General features: G+C 39.9%; 1 protein-coding gene across 5 annotated transcripts in view; it reads left to right on the top strand.

The window, feature by feature from the left end:
• The window catches only part of LOC138027577 (epididymal sperm-binding protein 1-like), a 38,757-nt gene extending 17,048 nt beyond the window's left edge, over window positions 1–21,709 (top strand). For 2 of the 5 annotated variants that reach the window (XM_068875134.1, XM_068875120.1), the window contains 2 exons: window positions 767–925; window positions 4,113–4,674. In XM_068875134.1, coding sequence (XP_068731235.1) covers window positions 767–925; window positions 4,113–4,132 — 179 coding nt within the window. In that variant the 3' untranslated portion in view covers window positions 4,133–4,674. Of the gene's footprint in view, window positions 1–766; window positions 926–4,112; window positions 4,675–7,326; window positions 7,413–7,506; window positions 7,777–8,426; window positions 8,571–9,216; window positions 9,297–9,399; window positions 9,498–9,903; window positions 10,044–10,704; window positions 10,766–10,878; window positions 10,926–11,350; window positions 11,509–11,759; window positions 12,339–21,545 lie in introns of those variants that run through there. The other 3 variants (XM_068875126.1, XM_068875143.1, XM_068875151.1) reach the window with 3 other exon arrangements.
• The last annotated feature ends 5,791 nt before the right edge of the window (window positions 21,710–27,500 follow it).

Consider the following 27,500-nt stretch of genomic DNA (forward strand, 5'->3'; position numbering starts at 1 on the left):
AATATTTGACAGAGATGCGAAGATTCGGGGGCTAATGTGAATGTTTTGAGGCCAATCTCTTAGCCGATGATATATCAGCCGAAATACCAAAGAATAAGCTAGAAAGGGTTTTCTTTATTTTACTTTTATAACTCTCCCATTATTTTCATACTGTTTAAAAACCACTGGTAAAAAGCCAGTGTTGATCTAAGGACGAATGCACTCGACTGACGTAAACAAGTACATACGATTGGATCAATTAACTATATTTCCACTCTGTTTAATTTGGACAACAACTTGACAAACTGTCTTGTGAAATTAAGTCTCACAACGCCTCTTGGATGAAAAACTCTTCCCTTTTCATCTCACTGGACAAATCAACGTAGACGGGGATTATTGATTGATATATATATGTGCTATGATTTAACAGTACGGCGTGGAAAAAAGTAGCCAAAAAAAAAATAGCCCAAAGGATGCATTATAAAATATTGCTATCTCTGCGTCTTGTTTTGCATTATCAGCAAAGGCACAGCTTTTGTTCCTAGTGCACCTCTACGAGCTTGCAAGAATGTTCCTTTAAAAAATGAAATCAGCTAGTTTTTATGGAACACATTCGTGGTACCGCGAATAAAAAGGGAACAAACAAAAAGTGTAACGAGAAAGAAAATCCTTTTTTTGTAACATTTACCACGCAGATATTATGAGTCTATCTCAGTAATTTATATTTATAAAAGCTTTTTTCTTACATTGCATTAAAAAATCACTGTTCCCACCTCACAACCTGAAGACTGCATTGTTAAGACGACACAGGGTAAATGCTGCGTTTTTCCATTTACCTACGGCGGAAAGGTTTACCAGAGTTGCACTACTAAAAACCATGACAAGCCTTGGTGTTCAACAACGGCCAATTATGATCAGGATGGTCAATGGGGAAATTGCTTATCAAGTAAGTTACGATTAATACATATGATTTGAATTTTTGATAAATTGATTTTCAAGGTTGTAAGCGAGACAGACAAAGATGGGGGAAAATGCATGTGTAGGAAGGCAATGACCATCATGAATATAAACCAGTCACACACAACACCCGCAACTGCACGATAAGTCCTTACCTATATGGTCCTAAACAACCATATAACCCGACAACAGTAGTAGCCATTTTGTAAACAAGAGGCTACAAGTAGCCTATACTCGGGCCTTCAAAAGTACAGTGGTGTATGGTTAATTTAGCACTAAAGAAAAGAAAACAGAGAAGTTTGTCCTTCTCACATCGGCCTTACATTGCGAATCTCATGATTTTCGACTGTGTATGTAGTGAATACCCGGACCCAGATTATCTTCATTACAGGTGGTGGCAATGACCACTGGACCATGAAAACGAGGTAAAAATAGTGTATTTATTCCAAAGTGGCTAAGCACATTGTTATTTACTGATCAATGGGTATTTGTGCTGAGTGTTTGAGAAAGGAAACGCTAATTGAACGGTTTAAGATGAAACGAAATGACTCATCGAAACGTCTTTTGCAGAAAGAAATGAAAGAGAAACTAAGTTCAGATGTGAAAACATCTTTCCATGACCAAACTTTCATGCAGTGGTGCACGTAAAGGTCACTTTGTCACGTGCGTGACACGTGAAGATGTGCACTATATCTCGACACTTGAAAATACTTTCAGAAGTACACAAGTTCCTTGAGGATGGCCTTGCCAAATGAATCCATAGCACGAGAATCAAATATTTAAAATATACCATTTGTTGTAATTTAAATACTCACAGTAATATGCACCCAATTGTCAAAATACATATATGTTATTTGCCAGCTGGGAGGTCCGTATAGGGAAAAACTGTGACCGAGGCCTTGAAATTGCTGCCCGAGGCCGCAGGCCGAGGGCTGCTTTTTCAAGACCGACGTCACAGTTTATTTTTTTCCTCTCTCTCCCACCATCTCTGAAATCATTTGTTTTACTTGTTGACTCGCACCGCGCTTGATAGTGAATGCAGTATTAAAGCGATTTACAAACTGAACTTTTCAAAGAGAAATATATTTTATTTGAATTCTATTTCCAAACCTCTTGTCTAACGAAAAATAACCTCTGTATGTAAACGGAGTCGGTGTACAAAAAAAAATGGAAATTTAAGGTCATCACCGAAGCTCACGCAGTCAAGGCTAGGATTCCGCCTGCCGTGAGCAGGCCGGATGAGAAAATTCCTCCCGCTCCTGGAACCAATCAGATTGCAGGATTTGTTGAATTCCGCCCACTCACGCATAGAGAAAAAAATTAAAAGAATTATAATTCTCTGTGACCAAATTTTGGAAACTACCTATCAAAGACATACAGTAAGCAAAATCTATTGTGCAACTTCCAAGTACTTTTTGGGCTGTATTGAATCTGAAAAGTTGTGTTGAACGCTATGACTTCTGCAGGTAATTCTGTTAACATGAAATATGTTTGTCTCAATAAGCTTGATAAGGCAGTGTATAGTTCATTTCCTTCATTTATAACTGATAATTACAGGGAAGTAATTAATTTCCTGTCATAATTATATAATAGCACATAGTGACATAGGATCAATAGGATGTGAACCAGGATCTTTCTAGGTTATGTCCCTGCAAAGGTTGAACTTAATTACCAGCAATATGCCATGCGGTGAACCAGACTTTTAACAAGAATCTATTTCAAAAAATGAAAATAGTTTTTCGTTTCCGGAATGGTAAGGGGTGCTAGGAGAAAAGACAGAATACTGTAGTGTGGGTCACTTGGCCTGTCATTCTTATTTCAAGTCGTGTACATGTATTGAAGCTCTCGCGAAATAAAGATAGAAATGTGAACGCAAACTCTCTGAACGGTCTTCCTTGGTATCAACATGCATAATTAGCTTTCAAACGCATAACGCAAGGCGCAATAGAACGAGACAACAGACGTATTGGCGTTTTTTGAGGGGAAAACTGCCTCGCTGCTGGTAAGCTAACCTGCGATCAGGCATACTTTTCCTTAGACATGGTGGGAAAAGGTACGCCTGATACAATTTCTGAACGAGTCGTCCGCTCGTAGTCCAGAATCTGGACTTTACTTTGATTGGCCGAAAAACAATAGAGCTCTTGGAGCCTCGCTCCGATTAATTACAGAATTGCAAATCATACTTCTTGTAAATCGGTTAACAGCTGATGAAATTATGGCCGCCGAGAAGGATTTCAACGCGAGTGATCTTTAGGCTCTGTTTACAGCTGCTGTTGCTTCGACTTCAGATGTTTTTCAAAAACCTTTAAAGGAAGAGCGGAGAGAATGCATCCGAAGAATGATTTGAATAAAAGAAGGCATTACGGTTGTACTTCCCACGGGATTTGGCAATAGTGTTATTAATACAGGCCTGAACATTCTAGAAGAAAATGCATCGTTCTTCTTCCACCAACTCGAAAACGTTTGTAGTTGTGGCAAGTCCTTTGGAATATATTCGGAAGCAACAAGTTGCGAATCGAAAAAGAACCGAATAGAACTTTAGGGCTGCCACATTCGGGGAATCAGCCGAGCTTGACAGAGAAATTCGACACTGTTTACGGAATCGCTGAACAATCTCAACACACTTCTAACAAAATGATAGCTGAGTACCTGCTGCTGAAAAACTAGAATTTCTCAAAGTCCATTTTCCACATATTAATTTTTATAGCATCTTTTATTGGCATCTCAAATATTCGAGTTTAAATAAAGTTTATTGCACTGTTGATTGCGCCTGATGATGACATGAAGAATTCGGGCTTTTTCTGCCATTTTATCTCGAAATTCTTTGTTCCTTGATGGTTTGAAGAGAGAAACCGCACCAACTATCAAGCAGGATTTGGAGAAATAGCTTTGATTGCAGACATCAAAGCCAGAGTGCTATTTTGTTTTTGTCGCGTCTTTACTTGAATCGCAGCGTGCAGGTGATTTCCGGTAAAATCTGATTGGCTCAGATTTATAGCATGACACATGATAACATCACTCTTGACAGGTGGGCGGCAGACGACTCGTTAAGAAATTGTATCAAGCGTACTTTTTAGCGCCCTGTCTCAAGAAAAGTACGCTTGATCGCAGGTTACTGGTAAGCCTATGCGACTTCCAGATTACGTGACATAGAACAACCTCACTTATCTCCCCAGCACTACGAGCTGAGTTGTAAACAGGATGTGCTGGATCGGAAAAGAGTATTGGTTATTGAGCAATGTACAAACTCCAACAACGAGCCAACAAACTTTGGGGAAGTCGCTGCGCAGACTTAACCACACCACGCAGGAGTGACCCAATTGTTAATGACGGCAAAGCGATATATCCAACACGTACATCTCCAAAAGGAGGGCGGGAGGGGAAAAACTTTGACAATTTGCAAACAGCTAGTTGATTTTACTATAGAAGACAAACTGCCAAGTGAACCTTGGACGACTAACTGAGGCTTTTATAGCTAGACCCTGTCTATTAAAGTAGCCAGTTGCACAGGTTCTACTATGTAGTAGATAGGCATTACACGTGCTCTTTAGCAATAATGAATGAGGCTTTAACAGATTTGGCCAATGCAGGTGTACGTTATAATCTGAGATCTAGGAACAAGGCCTTTATGTCCTCGTTTTATTTACAACAAAAGCGTTGATTTCATGACCCTGAACGGGTGACTACAAAGAACGCGAAGATAAATATCACGACCTGAATAGCCCTTTTAGTACGGCCACGTTCCATTAACCGTATTTTACTGATAGGGCAGTAAAATCTCATTTAAAGAGAAGAGCAAATACTTTTTTATGTGCACAATACATCGAAGCAGAAAGTCTACAAATACCTATTTTACCTTCAAATACTTACCCCTCCATAACATTTCAAATTCCGTTTTCCGTGACATACGAACCACTGGTTCCTCGTTAATCCAATTTTTAACTAAGACTTGTTTGCATTACTAATTAACACGAAAAGGGATAACTTGGGACTTTTTAACAATATATCGCTTTAATCCAACCCAAGATCATTCAGATATTGAAAACGTCCGATGCATAATCCATTTCCTTCGCTTTTGTGTTTGCCAGCATTATGATTTGCAATATTTCAGGTTTACGTGTTCACAAGTTTGTTTTTGTAACTCGTAGATGTTTAGATTTCCAATTACAAACTCTGTTTTGATTGGTCATTCTAACTCGCTGTGTAAATAGTTCACCATGAATTTAAAATAGATACCTTTCGTTTCTGAGAAAACAAAACAACAACATTCTTTTACAAATCGCACCGGGTATTCCTGATTTCTGTATTAAATTTAAGTTTCATTTAGCATTTACTTGTTCATCCACGCTTTTTGGAACTGTTACATACACTGTACCGCGTGCTTAGATTTAAACGCATACCTGAGGTAGCTCCTATCGTTGTGTTTACGAGCAAGTGATCTCCTTGGCTAGTAATATATACGATGAAAATAATGTGGATGACCTAGGTTCGTTTTTAACCAAATACGTTCCAGCAAGTTTCCTCCTTTTCCTGCTGTTATAAAATAGACGTCTCAGCTTTTTCTCTGTAATTCTGCTCGGTTCTCGGGCATGTCTATGTCGATGCTCACGCAAATCACAACTAAAGTAAACACACTTTTGCTTATCGAGACCTGTATTTCAACTTTGGAATCAAGTCTTGAGAATCAAATAACTGTACAGCCTTTCAAACTACATCAAAGTTATAAAGAGCTAATCACAGTCTCCACTGATGACATTAAATCGTGTAAAACTAGAACAGAACTATACACACAAGATGTTGAACAAAGGATATAAGCTAGACCATTACAAGAAACAAACTGTTTAACAATAATAGAAAACAACGCAATAGACAAATAGACGTGTGGCCATTTGTTCGCTGTGCAAATGTTTTTACTTTGTCTTCAGATTCCAATATGGCGTCCATTTGTTTGTAGAGTTATTTTCTTTGTCCCTGTCATCGTCAGAGTAGTTCTTAATAAGGTACCCACTGCTTTTTGAAGAATTGGTATTTTGACTTGTATCTCTTTCAATAGTTGCGTCCATTTCAGTTGCATTCGAGTATATTCTTGCTTCATTCAGTTCCCGGAACGACCCGTTTCGAAGCTGACGCTTGACATCTTTTAGTGTGGGTCTACCACGAAAAGCGTATGCCTTTCTTTGTATGTGTTTTGATTAAGCCAACCCAAGGTCGACCTTCAGTAATCCAAACAACGCATCACAGTGCTCTTCATGATCTTGCACTACGTGGTTTGCTATAAATAACCAAAGTAAACAGCGCCACGTGGCTTCTATTGTGCATTACCCAATCAAAACACCACCACGTGCTTTCCACTGTGCATTGCCCAATCAAACACCGCCACGTTTTTCTATTGTGCATTTTGCTGCACAGGAAAAAAACCGAAATCTAACGTATTTTATAACTCGAGCCCCTACGGGCCCGAGTAATAAAAACCCTTCAGGCGGCTGGTATGTCCGCTGATAATTTTAGCCCTTAGAGATAAATATTTGGCAGAGATACGAAGATTCGGGGGCTATAATGTGAAAGTTTTGAAGCCAATCTCTTAGCCGATGATATTATCAGCCGACATACCAATAAGCTAGAAAGGGCTTTCTTTATTTTGCTTTCATAGCTCGCCATAATTTTCATACTGTTTAAAAACCGCTGGTAAAAGGCCAGTGTTGAACTAAGGGCAATTGCACTCGATTGACGTAAACAAGTACATTTGATTGGATTAATATTTTTTTTCCACTCCCTTTGGACCGCAACTTGACAACTGTCTTGTGAAATTAAGTCTCGCAATTACGGAAGCTTGTAGGTGCCATCCGAGTTGTTGAAAATTCGACAACAAAGTTGTGAAAATCCGACATCCGAGTTGTAAAAATCCGACATCCGAGTTGTGAAAATCCGACATCCGACTTGTTGAAAATCCGACATCCGACTTGTTGAAAATCCGACATCCGACTTGTAAAAATCCGACATCCGACTTGTAAAATCCGACATCCGACTTGTAAAATCCGACATCCGACTTGTAAAAGTCCGACATCCGACTTGTTGAAAATCCGACATCCGACTTGTTGAAAATCCGACATCCGAGTTGTGGAAATCCGACATCCGCCTTGTTGAAAATCCGACATCCGACTTGTAAAATCCGACACCCGACTTGTAAAAATCCGACATCCGACTTGTTGAAAATCCGACATCTGAGTTGTGAAAATGCGACATCCGACTTGTTGAAAATCCGACATCCGACTTGATGAAAATCCGACATCAGACTTGTTGAAAATCCGACCACCTAATATCCAGCAAGTTGCAAATTGTCGAATCCTAAGCATATTTGGACACGATGAAGGCTGTCTTATACTTTTTCAGTTTCTTGGTTGGCATCCGTCACTGTATGTGCAAGCTACCAGGATATACTCCACCTCTTCGAAGAGGGAGACATGTGAACACGGATCGTATCCTTTCAGTAAAAAGGCAGCGACAGAACTGGTCAGAACTCAGTTTAAAAAATAGTTTCAGCAAACAATTTTTCCTTACAGTAAGTCCAAGGTAACACCTTGGTACAAGAGTACTTTCAGAATGGTTTCACATATGTTGAAATTCAAGCATTCCTGCTCATGGTGCATGGAATCCGGATAAGGTAGTTACAAGGGCTTAAGACTTAGTTTGAGTTGAACCTTGAAGACCTGTTTCAGATTTTTGTAGTTACACAGATGATGAGCTTGCAGCCTCCGTCAGTTAAAACATGTTGTAAAAGAAAAGTTAAGGTTGCGAAGAAGAGGGCAAACTGATCTCGCAAGTGGTATTGACGTTCTTGAGGTGAGAACTGTTCGTTTTTCTGTTTTTTACTTATCTTCCAAACGTGCAGTCCCACCAGTACCCATGAAGGCTATTAGCAGGCGCCGCTGTGTATGTTTAAAGGCATGTAGGGAGGTGGGTTTTGAAAACGCACGGGTTCCAGGTGCACCTAATATGGACTCTTGACCCAAAGCAGAACCAAACTAGCTGGCGTTAATTAAGTGGTTCATCCAATAAACAGTTCCTTAACGGCCAAAAATGACAACAACAATCGAATTTGGGAAACACTGCCGTTGAAATATATTTTGCAGTGGTCTATTCAACAGTTGAATTACACGTCACCTTAAAATTTGAGAAACGCTCATGTTTTCTTTTCATGATTTCGTATGAGGCGCGGATTACTCTATCTAAATAACCTTATTTTCTACCTAAATGCCATCAGATTCCCGTAAGAACTCACGTCACCGGCGCTCGAGCGGTCAGCGGAATGCGGTCGAAAACAGGTCCCTTGCGACTCGCTGTCACTCGCTTTAAGAAATGGGGACCTAAGATCTATGAGTGATATGTTCTCAGTGAAAGCTCCGTCTGATTCGAGCTTTTCTCCTCAAAATATCGTTAAGTAACCAAATGAGGGTTTTAAATAAGTATTTAACATCTTTTTTTTGCATAAGGAGGAGCTACAAGGAAGCGGAAGCATCATCGGGTATCGACAAATACATCAGAGGTTACAAAATGACCATGGGATAATTGTCAGCAGGTAACGGTTGCAATCACTTTAGGGAATGATAACTGGCAGTGTCATTGTTCATACCAAGGTAAACCGTCATTGTTTTCCAACATTTATCTTTATGGTACCTTGCAGTTACCTTTAATTGTTTGCTCAGCTATTCTAACAGGGAGACTGTGTGGCTTGCTCTGGGTGTTCTTGATCCAGTAGGGGTTTCTGAGAGGAGGAGAGGTCGGTTAATTCGGCGAAAGTATTTTTGCAAGGAACGAGTTCTGTCAATGATGGTAATAGGACTGAGTGGAGTACAATTCTGGGAGAAATCGGGCAAGTTATTTCAAATGTGGAGTGATTCACAAAATACGACGACCACGATTTGTTACATGAGCATGATTGAAATACTAGCATAATATAATTACTGCAGAATTGTTACGACACGAAGTCCAGTTGAACTTTTTCACGGTTTTTCTAACTCAATTTTAATTACGATTAGACTTGAGGAAAAACAGAAAACCATTCTAAGGCTATTTTGCAATGAAAGTGTAACCATTTACAACCGAATGACGTGTGCTACTGTCCAATGAAGTGTCCAATAAGGACTGCAGAGAACCAGCCAGATTCCAGAATTTTGTTATAGTTACGATCAGTTTATTTATCACTCACAGGCTCCTATTTATGTTAAGATCAATAGTTAAATACTAACTTTTCAGTGCTGATGACACTGAAAATCTTTGTAGGGTCCAAATTACCTGTGGCACATAGACGGCTACGATAAGCTAAAGCCTTTTGGGTTTTGCATTCATGGAGCAATTGATGGGTATGAGCTTTAGACTTTTGAAATATGAGTGACTGAGTAGATGTACATCTTTGTGGCATTGTTTTATTTAGTCAAACGCACTTTTTGAAACTTTTTTATGTAGATACTCAAGACGAATAATGTGGTTGGAGGTTGGATCTACAAATAACAATCCAGCAGTTGTAGCAAAATATTACACTGAATGCGTGCGTCAAATTGGGGGTAAGCAAGAACAGAGGTTGTCTTAAAAATCTCACAGCTTTACAGTCGCTTTTTTGCTGTACGCTGTATTAATACTGCAGACTTCATTTAGTCTATCCATAATGAAAAAAGACTTTTGTTAACAGGTGTCTGCTTCGAAATCGTTCTTCATAGTTTCGTCGTGCAAACGCCGAATAGATTCCTGCACTCCACTTGAACTCTGGAAGCGAAGTTCAAATAACAAACTAAACCGTCAAACAATCTCGGGGAGCACCAAATGTTACTTCCACCAAAATCAGGCATGGGAGGCTCGAACCAGTTTCCCACCGTGGTATTTCACCCAATGAAATACAAAGGCCAAAAATGTGTAAAGTTATTTATTAGTGATGACCATCTGGTGGTAATATGTGAGTGCATTGTTCAACAGGAGTTCCTCGTATAATTCGTGCAGACAATGGAACTGAAAATTGCACAATTGCAGGGCTACAAAGATTCTTTCGTACAGATCACACAGACGCTTTTGCCGGAGAAAAATGCTTCATGTATGGCAGATCAGTTACCAATCAGGTTTGAGACAATCTCAGTCTTGTGAAGATCAATTGAAGGAAAACATGCAGGTTAAACTAAGTGAACTCCACACTTACGTGTGAAATGTGACTTGTTTTTCGTTGAAATTGGCGAATTTCATTTTGCGTTTTTATGGACAGAGACGAACGGTTCATTGTCAGGTCAAAGAACTTGACTTTCCTGATTTTGTTTTCTTTGGGGGAACAAAACGGACAGTTGCGTTCGACAAGGGACCTATTTTATCATTTCGGGTGGCCAATCAGAACAGGACTTTGCTCTATCTTTCCCGCTCACGGACTCTACGAAATAACAAAAAGGCGCATTCTACTTTCATTTCAAATGCACCCCTGTCATAGCTTGAAAATTTTGCACCCGCTTTGTGGTTGGTATAAAAAAATAAATAGTTGGGTAGAGAGGACAACATTTGAATGTATGGCGTCTATATCTTTCCACTTGCAAGCATTTGAGAATTACCAGAAGAAAGATTCTTTGCATTTGTTGTTCATCTTACCTCCCACGCAGGCGTGTTTAAGGGAGTAACTTGTCTCTCCTCTCACCAAACACCTGAGTGCTTGCATGCATGCATGCTGCATTCATGCAGTCCTAAAGCAACAGTCATTACATTATTCTGGTGTCTTTCTGTTTATTTTTTGCTCCAAAGAGAAAAGAAGCATGGTGGTCTTTCTTAAGGAGAAGCAGATTGGTGGATCGTGTATTTCAAGGTTGGCTATTTCTTTTACCAGGAGGTCTACAGAATTCAGAAAACAAATTTACATTACAATTTCTTTTCTTTTGTTATTTTAGTTTTTTGTCTCATGCAATGTTTCAATTTTAGGAACTTAGAGATAATGGCCTCTTCTGCGACGACAATATTCTTCAGTCGTAAGTTTTATTAACATATTGTAATAACCATCTTCGTGGCAACTATCTAAAATTCCAGTTTCCTGGGTTTCATATAGCTTAATACTTCTTTTTTTGTTAGAGTGATTTATTTAACAAAAAGATTTATTATGTAGCACTGAGATGAGTATGGAAATTATAGCAAGGTCGGAGGAGCTATTCCATTCTGGAGAATGCTGATCAGATGAATCTCAATACAAAACGCAGTTAAAAAGTAAGCTTGATGGGCTGACAATTGAGAAAGACCTTGAATTGGAAATACTGTCGATCCAAAAGAAGTGGTTATTCCCCAGAGCCTCAAAACTATGTTTTTCGTTTCAAGTTGAAGTGGTCTATTGAATTTCACTGAAACCTAAAATATCCATTACTTGAAATACATACATCAATCCTTTTCGTTTCTTTCATAGAGTGTGCCTGAAGTTTTGCTTTATGCCACTTTTTCAACGAGAACTTTGCCGAGTTGCTTGTCATTGGAATACACATAGAACAAGGCCTTACCCAAATCAAGAAACCGAACATCATGATGGAAAAGTTGACGTTCTCTTCTTCATTCCCGAAATGACAGGTATAGACTGGAAAAGTGTCCTGTAATTTCTTTTCAATTCAACCTTTGCAAAAATGATTCTCAAAAAGTTGTGGTGCAACTTCGTTTTGAAAGGGGAGTGGCGAGGTTGGCATTTCGTCAACGAAGTGAGCGAATCTTGACTGAAAATTGAAAGGGGTTGCATGATGTTACGATACATCACAACCTTGAAAGGTACGTATGCTTAGCTAACCATACTTTATTTAACCTAGAAGTGCTTTCTTTCTCTTAAGGTGCAAATGATTACAAGTCACCAGTGGATATCGATACCTTGTGTACTGTTGAAGAAACCTTCTGCGTTGAGCAAAGTCAGTTTGGTTGTGAAAAGGAATACATAGATGTATTTCTTATGCTTATGGAAGAGAATAACCTTGTGAATCCAACAAACGCCACCGAAGCAGAAAATTTGTATTTGACATTGCTGACCCTGTTGCAAGGAGTAGTTTGATTGCCTTGATATATGAACCAGCCTCCCCTTCCCCTTCACCGATCAGAGAGGGCATTCTCGACGACGAAAAGGAAGTTTTACAGTTTGTTAGTTGATGTTTTAAGTCATTATGGGAACACATGGCGTCAAAATATATTGCAAGTAAACCTTAAAAACACTGTTTAGTTCTTACTCCTGTTGCAACCACAAAAGGATAATGCTCAGTTGTTTTGATGTCAGTGCAAGCTATAAGGAACCCTTGTTACCCTACTTAGATCACAAAAAAATATAGTCCAGGCTGATAGTATGACACGCCTTCATGAGTGCATGATTTTGATATTAACAACAATACGGGAAAATCAGCAAATACAGGGAAATAAAAGGTTACTTTAAGCATAAGGACGCATGATTGAACCATCTGTCACAATGAATAGCCTAGTTTCGAATTATGCGGAAACAAAAGAACAGAGTCGAGGTTCAGGGCAATAATTAGCATTTTCCTTTGTTTTGAACACAACAAAATGCTAATTATTCCCCTGAACCTCGACTCTGTTCTTTTGTTTCTACACAATTCGAAACTAGGCTATTTACACTGTTGCAAACAAACGTTGAAGACTGTACGAGAAAATGTCCCGCATTGAGGTGTCCATCACCTCAACAAACTTTTTCCGCTTCATATAAATTTTTTCTGCACTTGCTCCCGAACATTAGTGCTTCGTTGCCTTGGAACCCTTTTTGTTTTCCAATTTATTATTATTATTATTATTTTTCCCAATGCAAAGTCGTTTTTGACGTCAACCCGGTGTTGAATCCAATCTCATTCCTTACTCGGTGAAAGATCAACCTCAATTGTTTTCAATTTTTTGGGGGCCTAATAGAGAATTAGTTTTGGAAAAGTGGAGAGAACTAATGCAGGGTAAGCACTTTTGAGGTGATCGACACTTTAAGAGCGAGGTCATTTGCACTACTGCTATGGAATGTGTAAAAAGTTGTGCCGTAATTCAGCACAAGCTCGCGTCCCCAGATGTCATTGGCCATCCCAGAAAGGAATGCAGTGTGAAGGTAGCTCCAGACACGTCATAGGTTACGATATAATGATACTGTATCTGTAATGTCCGATTACACTTTCATTTCCTTTACAGTTTACTGTCTTGTAATTCATTACGCTAATGTCGACTGGTATTATGGGGAAAGAGCTTGCGCGTTCGTTTTCTTAGTTGGGAAGGATAGGCCGTGGGATTTGAGAATGTTGATTCGCGATGTTATGATTATTTGACATTTGTCCACGTACACAGAGATGAATATCGGAAAGATACTTTTTATGCAATGTTCTTATGATTCTTTAAGGTTTTCAACGCAAAAATGTCGTATTTATGTGCTTTCGGTTGACAGCATCGTAGTTAGTTTCACTTACAAATATCGTTCAGAGTATAGGTTTAATTTGTTCATTTCCCTAGTCTAAAAAATGCTGTAAAAATAAGTAACCTCGGTTACCCCAATTTTTTATTGCAAAAAAGTGATCAGAAGGTCAAGATGAAACTCTCTCCAAAGTTTAAAAATTTATGTGGAGTTATGTAAGGTGACTCTCAGTCCGCTCCACATATTTTTTTAAACTTTGCAGAAAGTTTTATTCTGACATGCTGGTTACATTTCAGAAATAAAAAATGGGGGTCACCGAGTTCGTTTTTGAGATATGAGCAGCTAAAGCAAAAATATGTGATCTTTTTGAAGGGCTTTTACTGTTGCCACGGTAACTTTTTATGTCACAAAAATAACGAAATCTTTTTTAACAATAATTGGTCTTTGACGTGGTACCATAACATTGCTGTTAAGTGACAAAGCGTTGTAGTGTCAATCCTTCGATTGAGAACGTTTCTTTCAAGTATTGAAACTAGTTTGAGCCACCTTAGGTGCCTGAATTTCCGAGGACGCAACGACGAAGAAAGAATACAACATATTTCTCAGTCTAACATATCAAATAAAAAGAACTGTTCTCGCAATATAGCGGCGCTCTTCACAAAGCCAATGAAGGAGACTTCCTTTTCAGTCATTCTCCCGTGAGGTGTGCCACTTTAGTCCTTCAGGTCCCACAGGTCTGAGCGGTTGATGTATAGGTCAAAATTTTCTTTCTGTTGGTTGAATGAAAGAAAATTGCTTGGAACTTCAAGAATGCCAAAGCAAGTGCGTGCTCTCGGTCGCAAAGCCATCTCTGACATGGTCACCATGCGGATAGAGATTTTCTTGTCTGGTACAAGGACTTGTGAAGTAGTGCAGAACTGTAGGAACCTAGCTAAGGTGGCGTATTCCGCTTCGCGTACATACAGCCTCAGCCACTTGAACACCTTTGATTCTTGCCTATTTAATGGCACGCAGTGCAGATGATCTAGGAGCCTGTCGGCACTAAGATTGTACATGGAGTAAATATCATCTATCACTTGTGGGGACACATCATTCCAAAAGCTACCCATTCCTTCCCTTATCTTTAGGAGAGCTAAAAAAGGCTTTTCCACGAGCTCGTTCATGGCAGTGGTCAATGAGAGTGCACGTAGATTCTCCGCCGACGGAAGGGTTCTCACATTGTACTCATCCAAGACATCGATTACGTCATCCAGGGGAAACAGCCTAACGCTCCACTGAAGACATTACATTGCTTGGGAGGAAGAAGGTGGAGGAAGGAATCCAGCAGACAATCATCATCCACTTTTCCAAACAGCATATGGTGGACAGATGCCCTTGCAAGCTGTATTGGAAAAGAGGCGCATTGGATAAGCTGGTGGGTGATGATACGGCCGATCGCGATGTAGTTTTCTGTCATCTGAGGCGAGAGGGCAAGTGAGAATTGGGAGCTGCCACTACAGTTTTGTCCCAGGAAGTTCTCCCAAAACAAAGAATACATCTCCCGTAGAACTCCATCACCGGTTGCATCATCCTCTTGGAATGATGGAAAAAGTTGTTTTACAATGACGTCTTCATCCTGATACAACTTTAACACTTCTGCTACAATGTCTTTCCGAGAAATCACAATGTACACTGAGTCCACTAGTTTCTCGTTTTCCTGCTTTCTTTGTCCTTCCAGTATAGGATAGCTTTCTGTGCTAGTTACTTTGCTTGAATGTGTTGCCTACTCTTCTCCTGACAGCAGTATGTCAGGTGGCTCTTCACTAAGAGGAAATAGAGAGGAGTAGTCCTCCAAGTTGACGTTTCCTTCGTCGCTGGTTGGAACATCCACCTTTCCGTTGAAAAAGGACACCTCGTGTTCATCTTTAGAGAGTGGTAAGGGCTCGTCTCGTCTCGTTCTCATCCGGATAAATGACTTCTTCTGGCCTTGTGGACAGACTGAAGAACTTGGGGGATACATTGAGGGAGCCAATCCAGTCGTAAACCGCACTCATGAAACTCTCGTTCCCGAAGTTTCGACTAACAATGCCCAATAACTGGTGTCTCACGCGTATAGTTACACAATTGTCGCTGCCGTCTTCTGGTTCACTTGGTACTCTTAACTCCCGTCGCAATCTTAGGTTTTCCAGCTCCTCCGCTTCTTCTTTTGTTTTTTGAATTAAGTCTGCAACCTTGTCTATCACTGATTGCTTTTCCTGTTGCCCTCTTTCTTCTTTCTCTCTATCCATCTGCTTTCCATCTGCTATCCATCTCTATCCATCCATCTGTTTTGGGTTTATAGCGGGCTCATATTCAAAGCCTGAAAGGCTCATATAAAGCCCACTGACCAAAATGATTCTTATACCACCAAGAAGAGGGAGAGATGAGCTTTCCAACGATGGGTTTAGAAGCAAATTTGGAGCCATTTGGCGGAGATATCGCATTTTGAACTCAGCACTTTTTAGGGATTTTATCGAGAGATCAGCAGGAAAATTTGTCGCGATCGGGTTTATGTGCAGTTTTCAACCAGAGCAAGTATACATGAAAATTAGCATACGAAGACTATACAAGTGCAAGTAAGTTAATTTGTCTTATGTTTTTACGATATCCACTTGCACATTTTTGCCATCATGTCTCCAGCGTCGGCATTCACAATTTATAAACTATGATTTTGCATTATTTCGCTAAATGTCAAACAAATCCTTAGAAATTTTGCGGGGCGAATGGTAGATCATAAACGTTCGCAAGTATACATGAAATTCATTTACTTTATTATGATCTATACTTGTTTTTCCTCGTGGTATAATAGCCTACCAAGCTACAGTTGCTCAATTTTACTTTCTGTACGTCTTCAAGAGATATTCGCTTTTCAGTTGCATGTTCCATACAAACGCCTATAAATGTTTGCATCCCGATCCGGCTGCCAGATGGCTCGAATTTGATTGCGCAATAGCCTAAGTCTCGCATTTCTAGCAATGTAGAGTCTGGTGTTTCGCTCTCTTTCATCTTCCACGATACTTTGAAAAAGAAAGACAGTCTTGTAACTTCTGCAACTGATCTCGGATCAGTGCATTCAGCAGCGACACAATCTGCTTTACACCTCCACTTTACACAAATAGTTTTTTGAAATCACAAATACCAGGCAAAACTTGACAAAACAGACCGTTGGTCCTCAGCACGTCGATTTTTTGTCCAGTCATATCGCTCCAATCATATCATATGGTTCCTTTTTCAGTTCTACAAGGTTGGAATTCCTCCATTCCCTTCGCCATTTTGGCGTTACGCCTACGTCTGCGCAATGGTGTTCATGACAAGAATCGTGTCATTCGAAAACAGATTATCCCAGAGTCGCTCGTTTCCCGACCCGTTGGTCAAGGGGAACGAAGACTCCTGGAACGAGTTTGGAGATAAAATGGATCGAAATGCGCCAATCAAACGATGCGCGTTTCTTTGGAAAAGAGTTGACCAATAGAAAATGTAGAAAATAAGCCAATGAATGAGGAGGTGAATTAGCTTCTGTTGCAAACAAGTGAGAATTGCCACGTACAATATTCTGATGGGGTAAAGTGCGAGTGCTGGTTAGCTCATTAATTTATCTTGACAGTTTTGATCATGTGTAAAAACGTAGGAAAGATCACGGAAAAGTGCTTTTGAACACGTGAATTGTGTGACGTCGGCATCAAAGTGGTCAATAAAAGGAAAGAGTTTTTTTTTGTCATTTTGTGTCAGGTAGTCTTTCGTGGTTCGGTGGTCATCGCGATCGCCTCTGAATGAGCAGCCTACGTGTAGCCGGGGGAACGTCTACGAAAAGCTGGCCCAAATCGTGTTCCGTGACGTCACGCCTTTTGCAAGATAGATTGTACCGTTGAGTCCGCTCGCTTTTTCGGCGGTGATGATAACAGTGAGGAAGGAAACAGTGCAAAAGGAACGTGAATAGTTTTTTAATCTTGATTCGGAGATGGGCTGCAACTAACTAGCCTGGGGAGCTTCAGTGTGCTGAAATCCAAACTTTTTGGAGGCGATTCCTTCGAAAACAAGCCGAGCCTTTCGAAACTTGCTAAGTAGGAGCTTCTCGTTGCTTTTTTTTAATTCCTCAAGGTTGTGCTGCAAATTTTGCCGTTTCGTAAGGACAGCATAATTGTATTGTTCTTAAACGATGATTACTTGTCTCCATAAATGAGATTAAGGTCTAATTAACTCCGAAGCTTGGACAAACTTTCATTGCTTACAGAAAGGATTTACTACAAGACACCACTTGGTAAATATCATTTATCTAATTTCGCTGAATCCCTATCAACAATTAATCTGTAACTATTTTCAAATTGCGAACAATACTTTAGATAAATAAATCGGTTTGAAACCGATGGCAGTGAGTGAATCCGTAAGCAATACAACAACACCGTCTGTAAATGTAAACAAGATTGTGTTCACATCAAAGGTTGCTTCTTCTTGCTTTGGACTAAATATCGCTCATAATCCTTTTCAATCTCTCAAAAACAAATTATACACTTTAAAAAGGACATTGACTCGCAAATGAGTTCCAAAGAACAGAAATATATTAAAATTCAATGAAGTACCATAGTTAGTGGAAAAACGAAGCCTTCGTTTACACCAATTTTAGCGGAAATACCAATTATTCCAGAAATTGCATAAATTAACGTGACGTCACGGAACACGACTTGGGCCAGATTTTCGAAGACGTTCCCTCCTCCCGTTTTTCTTTCGGGGGAGGGGACGGCTACGCGTATGCCACTGAACGAGGAGATAGCGAGTTCGAATTTTACTTTGCAGTACCTTCTGTGAACAGTCTGTGCGGAAAACAGCTCAATTACGTATGGGGAAATGAGAAGCTACGGGAAGCCTACATTTTGTGCGAAGGTTTCTTAGCCGATTTCCTATGGGGCAAAAAAAACAGCATTTCAATGTTTTTTGTATCATGGTCAATATCCAGTTCAATTCTGGAGTCCGAAGTCCAAAGTTTAAAACTGTTGTTAACGGCATTGATTCCAATCAAACCCAGTACAAAGATGCTTTACAAGTTTCTATAATGCTATTTAAAATACTTAATACTTTTTCTTAACAACACCGGGAGAATTTTAAAATTAGGTAATTAACCCGATAGGCATACGATTACCGGATATGGCATTGCGTGCAACAAAAACATAAAAAACTCTTTTCCGGTCACGCACACAATTCTTTAATACAATAATACAAATTCCCCGTATTCTCTCACGTGGTGTAGTGATCATCTCGAATTCCTTTGAATCAGGAGATACCGAGTTCGAATCTTACTAGGGTTGCTTAATCTGAAAAGTGTCTCTACAAGGCAATAAAATCTTGCGCATGCGCTGCACAACCACGACCCCCCCCCCCCCCCCCCCGCCCCCCCTAAACAAAAAATCAGAGCCGAATCCTAAATGCGAAGAACCGCGTTCCCAGGGTGTCTTCTCCCGCTCAAGGGGAAAGGAAGAAGAGAGATTCTGGAAACGATGCTCAATGTTTTCACCTTTCATTATTCATTTTCCGAGTTCAGTGGCTCATAGCAACTGATTATTCAATACAAACGTTTTTACTGGGTTGCCAAACCCAGTCGGAATCTGCGTAGCGTTTCGTCGTTTTATTTTCCGTGTCGGTAAAAGTCTTGCCTGTCACTCCCCTGCTAAGTGGTGGCTTTGTGCATAGAGCCTTCTGCTCGTATTTTCTTAGGATCGAGAGGGTAGTGGGAAATGCGTAGATTTCTCTGGTGGACACAGTAGAACGATTAACTTAACCGGCAATGGCGTCGAAAGTCATGTAACGCGAATGGCGTTTTAGTGGATCTTTGAACAAAATATACCCTTATGAAGCTCAATAATGGCAAGTCAATTGGATTTACAGGCGGTGGAATCTTAAAAGCGACGAGTAATGGCCTTCGACAACAATCTATCGCCCGTCGAGCCGAAATCAAAGTGAGCTGCTGAAGTACATGGTAATTTAACACGATCGAGTTTCTTGTCTTCACGCACGCAATGAAATAGGAAGAGGTTTTCGCCTCTAAGAGCAAATATGTTGTTTGTTTCAATAAATTTTTCGCTGGAAAAGGATTCTGTGGTATTTTCTGCCCTTGTGAATTATAATATCATGTTGTGTATTGAATTTTCGAGCTTAAGGTTGAAATGTGATATGGGAGAAGTTTTTTAGTATTGCTCACGGTAAGCAGGAAGCGTTACGTTCACAGGCCTGTTGGAAGCGTACTTGAGTTTCAACAAAATGAGCCCCAAAATCAGTGAAAAATTGTGACGCAGTAGAATAATAAAGTAGCTGCTATTTCCAAAATGATGGAATTACCTGGTTAGAATAAATAACGTCGTACGCGTCTTGGAGAGTAAATTTTGACTTTGCATAAACAAGACTTGGGCGATTGTGATCTTTGTTTTGACTTCGCTCATTTCATTGTCAAACTTTATAACACTTGACAGAAAAAGAAACTTACAAAAACCCGGTATCTTGCCATCATTTGACACAGATACTTCACTGTTTGGCTAGTAAACATGCCTCGGTATATTCATCCCGGCGCCCGCTGTTTTCCGCGCGATGTCACTTTCGATTTTGCGATTTATTTGTGCAGCCAAAAGGTACAATAACAAAATTGAACGTTGCAAAAATCCCTCAAAATGTTTGTCGCTGATCGTAACTGTTTATATTCCATATTCACGGTTCAAAATAAATGTTGTTTTCATGTCCTAAAAATGTTATTCTCGAGCGATCGTCCTGGAAGCTTCCCTCTGCTCTCTCTAAAAACTGTGTATCAATATTTATTTACTTTTGCATCAATATTTGTTTTTGCATAAAGCAAGCTAACAAAATCTGTACCTTGCTGAGTTCGCATTTGTTAGCGTTAATAGTATTTTCGGTCCGATGCTTCTGTTTTATGAGGGGTATATTGTTTTGGTCTTCCATCCAAACACTAACCTCGCCGAACCCCTAGGGATTAACTTCAGTGAACTTCGGCATTACAAAGCTGTCAGATGCTCAGCGGGCACGCTTAAACTTGTGGTGAAAAGAAGTTTGTCAACAAGACATCCCAGAAGCACATGATTCTCACTTTCTATTTATTTTCTTCAATCTTTCTGGGTTCAGTACTTTGCTAGTAACCACATGTCTTCTCAGACTATTTACCCAAGACTTCTACCATGGCACTACAATGATAGACAATACCAAAACAATATCGTGCACTGTTAGAGCTACATATTACGCAAGGACAGATCTGTTTCGTCGTACGAACGTGTGACGACCTGTGAGCCAAAGGGCCTCTTCTGGTATGACTTTTTAATGACCCCCCAACTTGAAAAAAATTGCCTGGAACGGTGCACGTACCACAGGCAACCCAGTGTACCCTCACGGAGGGTCTAGTTCTTGAAGAAAATTCAAACAAATTAATTTGATCGTAAACATCATTTCCTACGGAAATTTAAACCCACAAAGTGTAGTCATTTGCCTTCGAATTCTGGGCATCCCATGATATCGTTTTCAGAACATTAGAATTCAAGATGGCCGCCGTATTGTTTTGATGTCCGACGTTTTTATGTCAGTCTTTCTGATCAATCTCTCAGTTTCCATGTTTCTCATCTGCGTGATTGCACGTTAATTTATCCTATATCCAAAAAATACATAATATTAAACAAATTCTAAAGCAAAGTTCGTTTTGCAGTTACGTTTTTTTACAAAATGTCCGAAGAAATTAGAGGAAAACGCGCTTTTCAGATGTTTGCCGCTCTATAAATAGAGCAGCAAACAGACATATCATATCATATATCTTAATTTACCCTCTGATTTTTAGAGTAGCTTGGTGTAGCTAATATCTCCGAGCTTTTACCCTCCCAACCATGATACACAACAGAAGACAGACCACAACACCGCGAACAACGTGCCCTACCCTTTACGACAATTGTGCGGGTTCTTTTACGTCCCACAGGATTATGAACATTGAAGGGTTGTGAGACGGGAACTCCGGCTTTTCTTACTTATCCGAGATGACTAGAGAGTCTTACCATTTGCACTTTCTCCTCAGTTATTTAAAGACCCTGAGTGTTGGTCCGGCCGGAGTTGAACTCACGACCTCCCGCGTGACAGCCCGGTGCTCAACCAACTGAGCCATCGGTGCGCGGGGGAGACGAGTGTTTCTTGCGTGGAACACATCCAGATTCAAACGAAAACAATCATTCTTTTCTTGCAGAAACGCAGTGACGAGAGGATCAGAAATTAAAAACGACAAATAGATGGGCATGTTAGAGGCAAACAAAACAGCACACAGAATATATCTGGAGTAACAATAAAATAGTCAAACTTAATGTAAGGCGAGGGGTATTTCAATTTAAAAAAACACAAGACTGTAGTTTTAAATGATGGAATTAAAACAAGAAAGGAGTCACTGAGTAATATCCTCTTTTATGAATATATTTCCTTTAATTAATTAAAGTGCTACTACGATCAGAGAATCATTTTCTTTTTTTCGTCAGATTTTGATTCTACACTGGAAAAATTTTGAGCTTTGATTTTTATTCAAAGTATGTTTATTTAACAAATAAAGAAGCCTTGACTGTGCTCTGTTCTGTAAAGTACGCAGGAAGCGGCTAGAGCACGAAAGAAGTGTAGGGGGAAACACGAGCCGATAGGCGAGTGTTTCTTCCTACTTCTTGAGAAAAGTAAGAAGAAAAAACTGCAAGAAAAAACTCGTCTCCGTTGTGCAGTGGTCCTCCTTTTCATACAAGTAATAAGTCTATTGTATAAATTGGCTTCGTCCGTGAAAATGAGCCTTGCCCGGAGAAATACGCCTCCTCCGTAGAAATACGCCTTTTCCGCAGAAACAGGCCTCCTCCTTGTCCGTAGATATGCCTTTTCCTCGAAAATGGATCCTCTCCGTGGAACTGTACCTTCTCAGTGGAAACGCCCTCCCAGGGGTTTTGGGGAATAAGAGAACATGGCTAATTTGAACTGGGAAACAGGGGAACAAAAACAATTTTAGGGATCAAAAAGCTGGAACAAGTTTTAAAATAATTTAGGCACATTTTTTTCTGAGAGGGCCTAAATGGAAATGCAGCATACCTCCACCCCCTTCAACCACCTCCACCCATTGTTCTTCTCGTGAAACGAATTACCAGTCCTCTGGCTGATCACCGATCTGTCCCGCCACTTCCTGCCATAATTTAACGATGGCGAACTTTTGTGGCACTTGTGGAGAAAATCTCGGCCAAATCGTTCGCTCTACGGCACCGTTAATGCCACATTTTTGCTTCAAATGTGGCATAAAATTCCAGCAAGGTCAGTGATAGCGCTTTTTTTCCCTTGTGTGTGTTGATATTAGTTGCGATTACACACACCCTCATTCCAAGGGTTACCAAGGGAAAATTGGCTTGGGTTCTCAGCCATGTTAAGGCATTGTTTACTCGCTTTTTGGACATACGTTAAGAAAGGAAGCCATGGTTCAATGTTACTGAAACTTGGCATGCATTCTATCTTAAGGATCTTTAATTGCATGGAACGTTCATAGTGTTCAATTTTAGGTCGCGTGCCCTACAACTTTCGCCATGTTGGCGTTTTAAAGTTTCCTTTAAAATTAACAGCAGAGTCACTCTCTCTGATAGGAACAGGACGGCTGTTCCAGAATCTAGGAACTGCAACAGTTAATGCGCGGTCTCCAAATCTTGCACCAGGTGCGAGGAACCTTGAGAAGACCCAGGGGAGTAGCATACCAGGGTCTTGAAAAAAATCCTGCAGATACATTGGCGCCATGCCCCTGAGAGCTTTGAACACAAGAAGGGCTTTCTGTTCGAAGAGAGATTGCTCAAGCTTTCGTCGCTCAGACATTCAATACTTTGCTAGTTCACCATTCTGTAGCTTGAACTGAAGTGGCAACGCGCGAAACAGATGCAACGAATAAACCATCAAACACCATGTACACAATATACTGGATACAAACAGACTTGAGCACCTACTGGCAGCACTCGTTCTGTGTAACTATATAATGTTAGCTTTATTTCCCAACCTTAAAAGCCAATATTATAACTTTGGTTTTGCTAACATCGTTGGTAAAAGGGAAGGAAAGGAAAGGAGAAGCAACAAACTCAACCCACCCCACCCCAGATGCCCCACGCACGTGGTAGATCTAAGTCATGCCAGAGTGCTCAAACTAGCGAGCTAGTGAGCATGCGCAATTGCTAGCGGCAATGACTTATCCTAGTAGAGTGCTCAATATATATATGGGTTCAAATCCCGCTTGCCGTCAAGGCCTGCCTTGCCAAACAGCCCAGGGACAGTTCTAGCTCTGAGTTGTGTGTCAAAAGCACAGGGCTGGGGGGGGGGGGGGGGGTTGCTGCTTTGAGACTTTAACTGCAGTTAGAGTTTGTGGCCTTGTTAAGTGAGACTTTACAGTGTAGCATGCCTTCATTGGCAATTTTCCCTGCACCAGTGTAGGCTCAATGATAGTTTGCTTTTGATCACCAATTAGAGTGAACCCACACTGTGGTGTGGGTGGGTGATTGGCAGTTGTCTGACCAAAGCACAGGGGTGGGGAAGTTTGTGACGGCAGCAGAATTGGCTTGTTTTCACAATTTCTGCAGCCACCTTTTGACAAATCCAGTTAGATATATATAGAAACGTCAAAACCTAATCTACAAGTCGAAGAGTGCTCTACAATCGAGGAGCTTTAAAATTAATTGTATAGGAAAGTGTTCCAATAAAACCAAACAGGCACTCCAACTAGATTACACAAATCCTATAATTTATTCAATAAGATTATTCGATTTAAAGAAAACAACGAAATACATTTGAGAAATCGAACAGGATTCATCGGTACATAAACACGCGAGTAAAACTATTAACTAGAATTACAGCAATGAACACTTATACTTCTTTGACGATGTCTTGAAGGATTGTTTCACGGTGTACAGGTCAGCAACAGATAAAATAGGTCAGAGTATAACAGAAAACGGGTCAGCGAGACAGATTAGCAAAACATGCACATATCTTCGAATCTGAAATGTCTGAACTGAAAAACTGACTTATTCACGTGGCTTAATTACATAAGTTTAATCATGATCGTCGCCTTCAGCAGGGTGAATGAAAGCAATTTTTGTCACTGGGCGGCTGTACTCTCCGGTGGCTGTCTTCGCTGTAACGTTTCGAACGCGTCCATCAGCTCCGGGGTATACTTTGGTTACTCTGCCTACAGCCCACTTGCCTCTCACAGCGTTCATGTCGGCTCCCGTAACTATGTCATCAATTTCGACATTGCGGTTCTCAACGTGCCACTTCTTCCTTGGTACTAAGGTAGGAAAGACATCTCTGGTCCAGCGTTTCCAGAACGAGTCAACTATTCTTTGCACGAACTCCACTCGCTTACGGGGATTTCTGGTATCCTTAAACGTACCTTGTGGTACCTCCGGAGTTGCTCTTCCAAGGAGCATGTTGCGTTCGGACACAGGTAAGCTCCGTCGTCTGGATCATTAGGGATGCACCCGATGGGACGTTGATTCAACAGGTTCGCGATCTCTAGAAGGCAGGTGTACAACTCGAATGGCGTCAGAAGTTGTTAGCCGATTGCAATCTTCATTGATCTCTTACAGCTCTTTACAAGGGCTTCTGCAGATCTGTTTTGACATAAGCGACATAACAGCGTTATGTTCGTGCTTATGATTATGATTATGATCGTTATGTCGCTAGTGGAAACTAGGCTTTACTGAATTAAAATACTACTACAACTAATAATACGCTTTCATCAAGTTGTAGTGGGTTCATTCCCAACCTATTCTAAAGTTTTAGAATCCACATCAAATTGAACGTATTTTCCTTTAATCGAGAAAAATCCGTGGAAAGGACGCCTTGCCTGAGTCTTTCTTCACTTAAAAAATATTCTGAATTGTCAGGAAACGGTGGAACCGTTGATTCTCTTGGATTTTTCCGACATATATAAAATATATCGTCAGAATCCTTTGTAATTGTGTTACTGGAACACGGAGAGTGCTTTTTCGCATCGTTATCTTTAAGAAAGTTATGACATTTTTTAATTTCGAAGACATGTTTCAATGTTACAAACATCATGGTCAGTTACAAAATATTTGAAAAACCGTTATAATCCACATCAAATCAAACGTATTTTCCTTTAATCGAGAAAAATCCGTGGAAAGGACGCCTTGCCTGAGTCTTTCTTCACTTAAAAAATATTCTGAATTGTCAGGAAACGGTGGAACCGTTGATTCTCTTGGATTTTTCCGACATATATAAAATATATCGTCTTTGTAATTGTGTTACTGGAACACGGAAAGTGCTTTTCCACATCGTTATCTTTAAGAAAGTTATGACATTTTTTAATTTCGAAGACATGTTTCAATGTTACAAACATCATGGTCAGTTACAAAATATTTGAAAAACCGTTAGGACTTTATAACAATTGACTAGGCGAAACTTGCATAATTAAATATGATTAAGTGACAAGAAATACATATTTGAGTGAGTTACAGAGTGTTAGAAAGAATGTAGAGCCTAAAGCGTAAGTGTCAGGTTGACGTGATGAACTTGTTGGTTTAATTTCGCATCGCTATTTTAAGGGCTGGCGGCAAGGTACGTCCTACTATTTTATACCGTTCCTTTAATTATTAACTTAGCGCCCTCAGATGATGACATGATTCCGTGAAAGTTGACGCCTCAAACGATTTGCGATGATAGATTAAAGGATCGAATACAATGGGAATGAAATGTTGCAAGGAACTGGGCATCCAGCTGAGAAACCAGAGTTTACTCCGGCTTCTCAGCTGGACCCAGGCCCCAGCCGTTTTTTGGTTGCTAAGAGCGCGTGCGGCTCGTTACTTACGCCATGATTCGTCCCAACAATTTACGTGAAATTTACAAACAGGAATATTGTAAATTTCTCTAAAATAGTTCCATGTTATTTACATGTTTTGTTCAAATGTAACTCTTCCAAAGGATACTGTAAATTCCAATTTCCAATAAATTTACAGAATCAACAAAAGGTGTAAATATCATGTAAATTTTATTTACGAAACAAAAATATGTTAAATGTATTTTACAAAACAGGTAAATTATAATTTACAAGTTGTGAATTTAAATTTACATATACGCCTGTACATTTTCAACGTTTCAAGTGTGATCCCCTTTGTTGAAATTCAACCCTGTAAAATAAGTCTACCATTTCTCCAATAGGCATAAGATTACTCTTTAACACATCCTCTATAAAGAGCTGTACCATGTATTCAAAGTTCCTAGTACAGATGACTGGGTAATTTTGAATAAGATCTGATTTTTGTTGCCAGGTCATATTGTTGATGTCATCAGGTTAGGCAAGTAGAGCAGATCCATTCAGTATTTATTAACACTTTTTGTGTGAGTTATACATTCCTCCAACAAACCTTGGGAGTATTTATCACTCAGTATTTGATACTGTTACACTTAGGGGGCTTTCCATTTGACAGAACTGACCGGCCACACCAGGCATGCATTTGGAAGGACTAACTTTACATCTCCTTGAAATTAACACTCTTCGAGGATGATATACGATTCTCTGAAGAATGCGAGAGATTATTATCCAAGTGTTCCTTCAAATTGTTGCATTTTTTTTTCACAAACTGATGGGTTTGGCCGGCCAGTTCTAACAAAAGGAAGGCACCCTTAGAGACAGATGGTCTGAACCATAAGTGATCACAGCAATTGCATATATATTCAGGGCCATGTGTTATCTTATCACGAAAAGACTGAATTACTTTTGGCATGAAATGTCTAATATAGAGTCTTGACCTTGACAAATTTCAGCTTGGTTTAGCCTTGAGCTCTGCATAGCTTTCCTTAAATTGTTTTGTGCTTTTCTGTTTAGTTCTCCGATATGTTCTGGATTGAAAGATTTACCCTTATGAAATGTTTGCTTTTCATATTCCCTTGCTGCTTCAATATTTTCAGATCTTTTTTGGCGTTTCGCATTGTTTTCCTTTTCCCTGAACTCTTTATTTTGTCTCTTTCGCTTGATAGATTCTCTCATATAAGCTCTTTTTGCCACTGCTTTGTAGAAATTATTACTGACACTCAAATCACATTTGGCCATAGTTAATTAATCTATTATCACCTCTGAATAATTGTTGACATTGGTGACACTGCTGATTTCATAACCTGAAATACTGTCAAT

This window comes from Montipora capricornis, chromosome 2, assembly GCF_036669925.1.
Source record: "Montipora capricornis isolate CH-2021 chromosome 2, ASM3666992v2, whole genome shotgun sequence".
NCBI lineage: Eukaryota > Metazoa > Cnidaria > Anthozoa > Scleractinia > Acroporidae > Montipora > Montipora capricornis.